The 12,481-nt window shown below is 34.5% G+C and overlaps 1 protein-coding gene across 2 annotated transcripts in view; it reads right to left on the bottom strand.

Moving 5' to 3' along the window:
• LOC149802615 (uncharacterized) overlaps positions 1 to 12,481 on the bottom strand; it is a 101,387-nt gene that overhangs the window by 74,526 nt on the left and 14,380 nt on the right. For both annotated transcript variants that reach the window (XM_089951924.1, XM_089951925.1), the window contains exon 3: positions 10,608 to 10,727. In XM_089951924.1, coding sequence (XP_089808050.1) covers positions 10,608 to 10,727 — 120 coding nt within the window. The remainder of the gene's footprint in view (positions 1 to 10,607; positions 10,728 to 12,481) is intronic.

The raw sequence follows: 12,481 nt of genomic DNA, 5'->3' as shown, positions 1-12,481 counted from the left end.
TCTTTTTTAAATGTATTTCAGATATAATTGATGTGCAGGATTATTAGCTATTTTTGTGATTTCACCTGACTTCATGTACATTTTTACTTGAGCAAGTTATAAAGATGCTTGAACTGTGCAATCCTGCAGTATGGATGCAAAGCTGATATTGCTGCAAATTTTGAAATCGTTTGCTTAGCAGGGATGGTCCTGGCTTTTAAAAAGTTGTCACCAAAAAAATCGCCAACCTCAATATTTTGTCGCCAATTTTCAAAAAGTGTCGCCAAAAAAAGTAGTGTACATTTTTCCAAGTGTTAATATAGTCTATTAATGTAACAGGCAATGAAAATTACAAAAGATGGATTAGTTAATACTTTAATTACAAGAAGCATTAACAAAATGTTACAAAGTGTTACATGAAGATCCGTCGCGATTTTAGGGCTGCCCACTTGTTGAATGCAATTTCAAAGTCTAATTTTTCACATCTGTACATGCTGATTCTCATTAAATTCTCGAGAGATGAGATGCAGAGCTTATTTCTGATGTCAGTTTTTATGAAGTTCATCTTACTGAATCCACGTTCACAGTGTACAGTGCTGACAGGTGACACCAGTAGTCTCTCAGCAGCCCCCCCGCCCTTTTATGGCTAGCTTCACAAAGCTTGTAGCGAATTGCTTCCTACATCCCAAGAATGATCACTGAATGCTGTATAAATTTTCTCGAGAAGAAAAATAGGATCTCCATTCCCACGAATGAAACTTACACGAGTCAACACCTGGCAATATTGGACCGTATATATAAGCATAAATTCACACCCAACTTCGGGATTCTTTCACTCCTGTATATTGAGAAATAAATAATTATTATTAATTATGCAAAACTGCTTTTTTTTTTTTTTTTTTTTTTTGCTATTTCTTGTTGCGGAGTTTAAGTCTCTGCAGCCGTAACACAGGACTGATGGCAAAAGGAAAAGATCAATGAGTAAAATGCTGCACTGGCGACAGATGTAATTGTGATTTAGATTGTTTCCATTTGCTTTGTATTTATACACAGTTGTCGGTACTTCAAAGCTTATCAGTTTTCTATGAAGGTTCAGCAAAACTATTGTATTGGTATATGTATAAAAAAAAAACAGAAGGATTAGCCATACAATTAATTGTATCTGTTCTATTCGCGTCTTCAGAAGTCGGTCAGTTGTAGGTATAGTGCGGTAGCATGATTGACTGTATCGCAGCATACAGTATTCAGCCCAGATGTCAGCATAAGCAGATTATGATGTAACAATGTACTGTAAAGATGGGGTTGTCAATAAGAACAAAGGATTGTTTGTGTAACAGATTGATACCAATGCATTGCTTAGTCAAGTTTGTGGCTTCCTTTCGTTCTGCCTTTTAATTTATCCAGTCCAAATCCATGATTGTATGTACAAATTAAATAACCAAAACGTATGTCGCCAAAAAAATCGCCAGATGGGATATTTTTGTCGCCAAGAAGGAAAAAAAATCGCAATTTGTGACATTGGCGAAGCCCAGGATGATCCCTGCTTAGGTAGAACCATGATATATTTCCAAATGAGTTTCACATAAAAGTCTGAATCTTGTACTATACCTGAAGAGTTTTGTAAATTCCAAATCAGGTCTACATTCTTTTCTAGGTCTTAAAATATTAACAGAAAGAAAGTAAAACCAATATTTTAAAATCAACAAACAATTTATTTCCCTTCAATACAAATTGAAAATTCAATATTTTGAATTACATTACAAATACAATCCTAAAAGTGCTATCACAGGTCCAAAAATACAGAATGTTCTGAATAAATTCCAATAGTCTTGAATGTCCAGATATAATATGATGCAATCCAGAATGTCTTTGAACAGGTTCCATAAAAAATCCAAAGTAATGTATTAATCCAAAAGTCAATGAGCATTTTAGTAATTCCAATGAATATTATTAATAATTCCTTTCAAATAATATATTTTAAAAACACAAACACAAATGGATTCCCATGGTCTGATCTAAAACAGGAACAAGGTTTATATTTAATCACTATTTATATATATTAACCCGTCCTATGTCATAACAGGATGAGAAGCAATCCAAAGGAAAAACCCAGTCTAATTTTAAATAAGACTGGCCTTGACGTCAAGCTGCAGAACTTCCTGTTTGCTAGTGAACATAATATGAAGAAGAACCTACAATCATGGACAAACGCTAAGTACAAACTATAGAGTAAATTTATGAGCAATTATGGTAATTACACTTTCAAACGCTAAAGAACCTTTCACGAAACCTTTTTTTTGAAGCTATCATTTTTCTTCTAATGCTTTTTAAAAAAAAACAGTCAGTAAAGGTGTTATATCATACCTTTGTTTCATGCAGATCATGTAAAATTACTTTTGTTCCATACTGTGGAATTTAATGGCCATACATTTCATAAGGTTTATATAATCTTAAAACTGCATAGCTGCCCATCCCAAAGTGCAAAAATATTGACTGATTATGACAAATATCTCAAAAATAAATACTGATTTGTAAAGCTGTAATGCATATGTAACTATTTACAACAACTACAACCATCAATAAAGTAGGACAGTAACTTAATTATTTAATGTCAAAGATGCATGTAATGCACTCTTGCACCTTCTGAACAGGCACCCTGTTCCATTTGGGTGCCCATGCTGAAGGTGCAAGAGTGCAACAAACTGACATTAGATTCAGGCTGTTTATAGGAGCCTTTTCTGCACCTTGTTTTTTCAATCATCAATTCCAGTATACCATCTTTCACTGATGAGCTAAATTCTGTGAGAAAAAAAATGTTTACTTCACTATTTTCCTTCCAGCATACAAGTAATAATTTGTGATTTTACTGTCTGGAGAAAGTGTGCGAAAGAAATTTAGTAAACTGAACTTCGATCGAATTAGATAATGGTTCTTTCTGCCATTTATAAATGTAACAAGTTCAGGCTGAGTTGTTGATGAACCCACAAGCCGATGTTTATTAGCTTTTTCATGCTGTTTTATGGCAATAGTCACCTCCATGCCCAATTGTGAAATCATAATTACACAATTTGCAAAAAAAAATTCTCCTTTACTAGATGGTTTCACAAATCTAAATAAGATAGCATAACTGTCCTTCAAGTTCTATTTTCTTTTCTCTGCCGGAGAAAGTTCTGAATCCTCTGCTTTCCTTTTCAACAAAACTAGAAGTAGAATATCAAAGATGAGATACAGTGATAGTGTAAACTGCTTTGCACAATCCAATATGGTGGTTAAAGACTGGCATGGTAGCATCGATTATGAATGAACCAGTCATATTTTAGAACTCTATATCCCTATATACCAGTACATGCAATACATTTACACTCAGAATGGAATTGCTTGCTATCAACAGAATATTGCAAGGAAATTTTGAATTTTTTAAATTAACAAACAATTTTTAACAAGAAAATGTACAGACATAATCAGGGCCAAAATATGGGACACATATGAAAAAAACTGAACACTTTGCAGCTCTGAAACTAGTTGTTTATAACACATCCAACCCTGAAAAGCCTTTCACCCAGACTTACCACTGCATAGTGCTTATGCGGATTAGGCATCTCACTTGAATTATTATTAGAATGCAAAGTACAGGCATAGCTACAGACAGGTGTAGAGACTGATGTATCTACTGAATGGGTGCTTCACCATAAGGTGGAGAACTAAATGAGGACAATAAAAATGATGAATAGTTCAACATTTTTATTTTTCTGCATATATGACTGTTGCAAAATCACACAGCAAATTACATTCAAAGTGTATTATATACATGTAAGCTGTGTTATCTGGCAACTTATATTTTATACCATGATAAATGCACAATGGTGGCACTCTACAGATTTGTATTTTGCATAGGGTTAGACTTTTAAAGAATAGGAATTTCTGCAGTTTTCTCACTGATATACTGGCTATTTAAAAAAAGACCTTGTATGTCTCAGCCACCGTTAAAAGAACTTTTAGTTCCTTTATTTAAATGTATGATTGATGGGTGTAATATGGGTCACAGAGTATACAGTTTGGCCTTACTTCAGATGTGTACCTATAAAAAAAAAAAAAACTGCTAGATCTGCTTAGTAATCTTTACTTCCTGGGCTTAGATAAACTGTAAAACACACACACACAAAAGAGCCAATAACATTTATATATTTGGTAATTCATTTACTGCACTTTCAGAAGCTGGCATTGTCTAGTCTAGCAAAATTAGTAAGCTTTTACAATATCCCAAAATGATATTTCCAAGGTGACACAAGAGTTGGGTCCCTTTGCAATTGGTCAGGAGTCAATGCAGAAAAAAATGCGGGGGGGGGGGGCTCACCAGTTATTATATGCTTTTGAGAGAGTGACGTATGTAAGGTGAAGCTGTTTGCATTTAAAACATGCACAATGGAGAGAATGGTGGCATACCTCTATGCTACATTAATGTAATGTGGATGATATTTCTTTGGATATTGTACTGTTGGAAATTGTACATGATTTAAACACACTAACTAAAATGAATGCTCCCTTGTGCTAAAAAAATCAGCCTGAATTTGTTTAAAGTACACTATCCATAGCAGCTATTAAAATAGGGAAAATGAATTTTGCCAGACTAGACAATACCAGCTTCTCAAAGAGCAATGAATGAATTACCAAATATATAAAATGTAAAAAAAGTTATCAGCTCTGTTTTTTATACAATTTACCTCTGAAGTTCAGGAAGTGAAAATGACCAAGTGGAGCTAGCACTTTTTGGAAAGGTGCACATCTGGAGTAAGGCCAAGCTGTATACTCTTTAACCCATATTACACCCATCAATCATATACCAAAATAAAGGGAATTAAAGGTTCTTTGAATTATACCTAAGATATACAAGGTCTTTTTTAAACAGCCAGTATAACCAGTGAGGAAAGCCGGGGAAATTCTTTTTCTTTAAAATCCTAACCCATGCAAAATACGAAACTGCTGTAGAGCGCCACCTTAGCTACATTTCATTCAAATGTCAAGAAAATGAGAAATACGATAGCGGAATGGTCCTATTTACAATATATATAAACTTGTACAAAACATATTTAAAAATTTGTTATATTAATGTGTACCTAACCATTAAAATCAGTTTTAAAATGAAACCTTTCTTCCATGTGACCCCTGACCTACTGCAACGGGCCATAAACTTTGTCAACTCAAGGAATATGTATATTTATCTATTGCAATTTTGAAGTTGTTTATTAAAATTGTCTTTATCTTCTTTTATTGTTTTCTTTTTCTGACCTATTAAGGTAAATATATTCTTCCTTTCTGAATCAGCCATTTTGGCACTGTTGTTGTTGTTGTTGTTGTTGTTGTAGGGTTTAACGCCATTTTCAGCACAAGATAGGCTATACATGGCGGCCAGTATAATTGGTGGAGGAAGAACCCTGGAAAACCCAGGGAAGAACCACCGACCCACGAGAAGCTACTGGCAGGCTTTCTCACGTACCAACGTTAGCCGAGGCTGGACTCGAACTCACGCAGACAGAGGTGAGATGGCAGTGATCCGTAACGGCAAGCGCTTTAGACCACTCGGACACTCGGGGCCCCCCATTTTGGCACTGAAGATATTCTATAGTCCCTTGCATGGATCCATTTTCCAGAATGAAATACTTTTAGTACAGTTGACTCTTCAAATTAGCATGTTGATAAAATAAAATGAAAGAAATGTGTGTTTACACGGGTATAGAAATTTATCTTCTTATAGGCATAGAAGTCAATTTGCCCTGCTTGGAAGCATTTAATAGATAAACTTTATGCCAACTCTAAAACAGGAAGAAGTTATTTTTTAAATCCTTATTTATACACATTTCACTTGACCTATATCATAAGAGGATGTGAAGTAATCCAAATGCAAAACCCAGTCAAATTTTAAATAAGACTGGCCTTGATCTCAAATGCTACATAACTGTCTGTTTACAAGTGAAAATATTTAGTCTGGTTCACTCTTCAAATTAGCATGTTTATAAAAAAAAGAAGTGTGTGTTTACACGGACAAAGAAATTTATCTTCTTTTAAGCCTGGGAGTCAATGTGTCCTGTTTAGAAGCATATAATATAATCTTTAAATTTTACCCATCAGGTGTTGAATGTCCTAGATGAACACCTGTTTTGTGAGACAAACGGGGTATCTGAACCCAATGGGGGTGGGGTGGGGGTACAAACTCAATAAATCCTTTATCTTGCAAAACCAGTGTTCATTTGCAATAATGGTTACCTGAAGAGTATATTTCTTTTCTAACATAGGTCATAATTATTTTTTAAATATGTAACCAGACAAAATAATTGTGTTGATTTTCAAGCTGTATAATCCCTTTCCATTGCATCTTATTTTCACTGTATGTGCCCCAGTGCTGCCATTCAAAAAAGCCAATGACAACTGTTGAAGTAGGCAAATGCTTTTAAAGTTTAGTGCAATGTAAAGAACAAAATCATTGATTTTTGAGATTTTAAAAAATGTTAGCCAATGTTACTTAATGTGAATAAAGTGAACTGCGGCTTAGAAAACATATCTAGTAAAGATGACCACGGGTTTCCAGGCACTCAGTTACCTGCCTTTTGATTACAATAACCCAGGCAATGGACAACCAGGTACCAGTTAAACAAAAATTTTAAATAAAGTTTTTGAGTTATGATCAAAGACATCAAAAGCGAGCCACAGAATAACAATTACATTTTGAGGCTTGTCTCTTGGGACTACTGGCTGCTACGCATTTATTCATTATTAGACCCCCTAATTTTTTTATTTTCTATTCATAAGTAACTGTACATGAAACATTTCCAAGAAAACATATGGATTTCTTGAATGTGAAACCACATGTCACAGATTCATTTTATTTTGATACACACATAAGTAGCAGACCAAAATATGGCACCAGATATTAAATGAAATGGTTTTTTTTTATATATGATTCATGGATGTTATATGACTGAAAAATGTTGTGAGGGAATTTGTTAAATTTAAAAACATGTTGCATCCAATAAAGGGCAAATAAAAACCACTTTAAAATTTTGAAAGAAGAATTCAACAGTGATGTAATACAGCATTCATCATTTGTGGACTTCACAACCATACTCGAAGTTAGACATGTAGACTGGTTAAAGTGAGTGTTATGCATAAATAATTTATAGATTTGTTTTGTGTTGTTATTTTCATACTAACTACTAATCCACATGGATTTAGCTGATTTGTGACAAGAATTTTAACTGCCAATCCAGGTAAGTACTAGTAGCAAAAATAAATGCGTGTTTTTCATACAGTTTCTTTAATTACAGCATGAAATAAAGTATATATACAAATTGCTCTTTCTATGCGTTTACCTCTCTTGAGGTCCGGCATGTACGAGTCTACAACAAAGCAGTTCAGGTTCACATTTAATTCAATTTCTCTTTGATCGGGTACCCAGGTAACTGATCCTTAGGATTGATGGGTACCGGATAGGAGTTTCCAAAAATATTGACATCTTTAGCATCTAGTAGGCATTTAAACAGAAAATGTACAACATAAATGTTGAAATATGCGAAATTGTGCCTTGACTCTAGCATGACCAGCTTTGATATCCAAAGGCTTCATGATAATGGAGAGATATACATTTTCTCAATGACTAATCAAGCAAGTTTCACTAATTTCACAACTCAAATGTTCTTCCTCAAATAAAGACTTTTAATATCTTTCTTTTACGAAGCAAAATACATTAATCAGCCTCAGTTGCCAATACTGATGATTGATCAAAACTTTTTATTAGACTTAGCAGCATTGTGAAATAGTACCACCTCTTTACTGTGTGGACAGTTGATATGGGACTACCCAATTACTCCTGGAGATTTAAACTTTTACTCTGTCATGGAAACCCATACATATAAAAACTCTTAAGATTCAACTTATATTTTTAACCTCAGTCAGTTAGCCAGCCCACCCATGAACATGGTCACATGACTGGATTCTTCACAGACCTGATAAGGATATTCTTGTGCTACTAAGAGAAAACTCCAGATGAAAATAGAACCTAATTAATGCATGACATCCAAGCAAACGTAGCAACTTTATTATGTCCAACAGCTGAATATCCTCCTTACTTACTAAAGTCAGTACTACTTTAAACAGCTTCTCTCAGCTTTATAATTTTTATGTTGTTCATTAGTCTCCCTGATATTCTGCTTACAACCAACATCATTTCCAACAATTTCACAATTTCAGCATATTCACATGTGGACCATCTAATAACTGTGGCAAGCACTCTGCTCTTTGGATTTCAGATTCCTTGTAGGTTTTAAGCTTTGACATAAGGTTGATGTTCTGTCTGGAATCACACAATAAAAGCTCAAAACCGATAATGGTAGAGCGATATGTGAATTCAAAACAACGCTGGTTCCTCAGAAGCTGAGCAAAATGTGGCAGCTTTGAACAAAAGCATCTTGACAAAGCTTGAACATAAACGTTCAACTTTAGAGTCTTGTTTGTGAAATACTGTTTTCAGTTGATGACAATATATAATAATTTTTGAATTAGAAACTGATTTGTCTTATGTAGCAGGATTCCTGAAAATCAGACACCATCAGTAAAAATTTTGTTAGTGAAAAAATTACTAATTTTGAACCCTGAAAACCCCATGTTGATATAGCCATTCATTCAGTTGGAGTAGCAGTAACAAGACTATCAAGATGTTCTAGTGGCCATATTGGATGCCAAGACATCACCATTTTCATTTTGGACCAACCTGACATAAATCTTCTGGTGAAAACCCCAGACTAATATGACTTTCTATTCTGAAGGAGTAATAATAAGATTTCCAAGATGGCTCCTAAGGGGGCGATATTGGACATCAGACTGACAGATTTTCATTGAGCACCAAAGATGTTCAGTGAAACCTCCATGTTGACAAGATGTCCATTTGGGAGGAATGACAATATTAAGATTTTCAAAATGACCATCATGTCTAAGTGGAACCATTGGTTCCTGCAATCTTTAAAAAAATGTTTCCATGACTTTTCCAAGACCATTTTTTAATTACCAATTTCAAGAGCAACTATTAGTGTACGTTAATTTACGACCTCTAATACTTACCTAACACGTAAATTTAACAAAAAACATATTTACAGCTGGCTTCGGGCATACTTCATCCTACTGAATAGGTCATTCTCTTTTCAGAACCAGGAGTACAATGAATTTGAATGTTGGTAAGATCCTTATATGTAGTCTGACTGTCAAGTTTTAGGGGAACCTACTCGAACAAAGCCATTTAATGAAGTTAGGTAGGTTGGTAAAATTTTGGCATCAGCAAATGAAAATGTAACTGGATAATGCAAAATAACCAAATTCCATGACTTTTCAAGACCCTTTAAATGCATTTCTATAATTTACAAACTTTTCCAGTATCTCCATGACTGCTAGAGACCTGCATCAAGGGCAAACTAGACATCTTAAGACTTCTTGTGAAACACCCCTCGTCAATATGACTTAATTCTATAATAGTCATAAAGAGTTTAAAAATGGCTGTGTGGCTGTGGTGTCCATATTAGATGTCCGACTGCCACCATTTTCATTTAAAACCAACTAGACATTATAAGAATTGTTTACGTGAAAACCCTGTGTTGATATGACTATCCATTTAGGAAGAGTGGCTATGACAAGATTTTCAAGATGACTGCTTAACAGCATTAACAGATGTCTGACCTGCACCATTTTCATTCAGGACCACCAACTAGCTCTTGGGATGTGTGTGCGCATAAAGTTTCCTGGCAATCTTCTAAGAAGTATAGGATATTAAAAAGACTTGTGCTAATGGCTGGACACTGGATAAAGACAAGGGACAACAGACAAGATGCCATTCCTCAAGTTGGTCTATGACCAGTAGAGCCAAAACAATTAGTTAAACATGTTAAACTAAAAATATTATTATGTTTCCTGCACTGAAAGTGGTAGTGTTTCTTGTTGAGATGGGGAACTAGTCTGATAACAAATGTCTAACTGATGAATATTAATACACAAAGTAACTGTGCTGAAATTTTCAATTTTCCTTCTTTTCTCAACTTCATTCTTAGACTTTTAATACCTCTTATTCAAGTACTACTAAGATAATTTTTATCATCTTCAAGATGCAGTATTCACCAGAATAGGTTCTGAAGTAGGATACTATCATAGGAAATATAGTGATGGCATTGTATGTGTATGAATTGCTACATCTCTACTAAGTTTCCATGAGCACAGAATTTTTGTCAAGTTCAGTATGATGATGTAGGTAGAACATCAAAATTCATAAAACTATGGTAAAAGACTGATCATTTTCATTTCATAAATTCTTTAATAATCATTTTATTTGGGAATTACAGTAATAAATTTAAACTAGCCAATTCCTGATGAAAAAGCTCAGTTTATAAACTACTCAATTACACTATAAAATGAGATCCATGAACAAAGACCATAATTTTTTTGTACTAAACTATAACAATATTTACTTGGTTAACTGGAACAAGATATTAGAAGATAACACAGTTATTTCCTGAAAAATAAAATGCTCACATTTTTCTTGAAGAAATGAGTAGAGGTCAAATAAATATTTAAAACCTGCAATAGAGTAAATTTACCTGAGGAAAAGCACCATAATTCCAGATGTAACCATGATGAGGGAAAAAATTCTTGACAAATCTGATTTTCCCACTCTTAACATCCTGTTTCATTGGATTAAGCTTCTCTTCTTTGTTGAGCTGAAAACGAGTGAACATAGTGGTTTATAATATGCATACAGAAACAGCATACAAGTTAAACAAAACATACGTTTCTTTTCCAACTATAAGCAGAAGTAGTGAACGATCTATAGTACAAGTCACACAGGTCATGTAGGCATTGATCATCGACTATTTCACTAATGGGTGTCATTTTTTAGAATCTGATTCTACATACCTTTAAGTGGCAAGTATTCACTTTGTTTGAATTTGTATACATCCATATTCCTTTGGATGATCACTATTATGATGCCCCGAGACGTGCATACAACAAACTCAATGTTTTTTTTTAAAATACAAAACCATGAAAATTGAGCCCAACGAAAATAAATGATGCTACCTTGCCTACCTGACCAGAATCATTGATTTTTTAAAACTCTTATTTGCTCCATAAGTGTGGGTTTAACACAAGGATCATTATCAACAGAAGTAAACATATTTATCCTGGTCCAAGTCAAGGACAATTTATCATATTCTTTACATACATGCCACCCCCACCCCACCCGAGAGGTATAAGCAAAATTATTTCTATCGTAAGTGGCACTAAAGCGTGATTTGGAAGTAAAAAGTGTAACCTAAAGCTGTACCGATTAATCGGAAATACTCATAATCAGACCGATTATTGGAACAATCGGTATCGGCAGAAATAATTGGTGCCGATGTAAACAAATTTCCAAAATATAAATTTTGTCACAGAATTAGGCAAAGAAATAACTTGGTTTTGTCTTAAAACAATTCGACTATTTCTCGTTGTACATGCGTACAACGTTATCTAGGGTGAATGTGTTTTTCCAGGTAAGCGACTGTATTAACATGTACCTAGCTACAGAGATTACTTGTGACAGGTATCATGACTAACATGATATGCACGGGTATTCTACCCTAACTTGTACTCACTCTCCTATGGATTTAAGTAAGACCAATTTTTAAAAACCACACTGGTTGTTTTTGGATCACGTCAAGGAGTATACTCTCCATTGTTCTCCAGCCATAGGGGTAAGTGTTAAATTTACATTTTTATGTGATATGCGAAGCTTATTCGGTTTGTAATGTCTTATCGTGTAATAATGTGTTTATTACAACGCAGATTTAAAGTATTATCATATATCTAGAGATTATACAGAAACTATTATTATGTCCAATTTGGTTTTATTGTAGCTGATTCTGACTGTGTTCGTAGCCGACTGTTATGGTAGCTGTGTTTGAAGCCGATTCTGACAGTGTTCGTAGCTGACTGTGTTTGTAGCTGACTGTTATGGTAGCTGACCGTGTTTGTAGCTGTGATTGTGTCTATGAAATGTGATTGTCAATGTGACTGTGAATATGACTAGAGCGGTCTGAAGCTGTCCAAAGCCATCTAAAGTTGCTTAGAGCTATCTGGAGTTTCCAGAACAATTAATGCTACGTGCTGTCGATACATATGTATGTACGTATGTCTGTGCCACGGACGTAGACGTAGCAAAAATTGAAAAAGTGCTGTATGCTGTCTGTACGTGTAACGTATGACTGTACTCGTGGTGGATTCATAAAGGGTGCGAGCAGTCGATAAGAGCGTGGACCAACCTAAGGAATCGTGCGACTGTACAAGGGGTCTAGCAGCATATGTTGGATCAATTGTTGTTCCATTGCATTTTTTGTTTATATTCATAAGATTATTTTGAATCTTAGTTGTGTTAAGATTATTTTGAATCTTAACAGAATTTATGTTCGAGATTATGTGAATCTCTTATTGTGTA

The sequence above is a fragment of the Sinohyriopsis cumingii genome, chromosome 3 (assembly GCF_028554795.1).
Source record: "Sinohyriopsis cumingii isolate HCF-2022 chromosome 3, ASM2855479v2, whole genome shotgun sequence".
NCBI classification, from domain to species: Eukaryota; Metazoa; Mollusca; class Bivalvia; order Unionida; family Unionidae; genus Sinohyriopsis; species Sinohyriopsis cumingii.
This window is presented reverse-complemented; position numbering and strand designations above follow the sequence as displayed.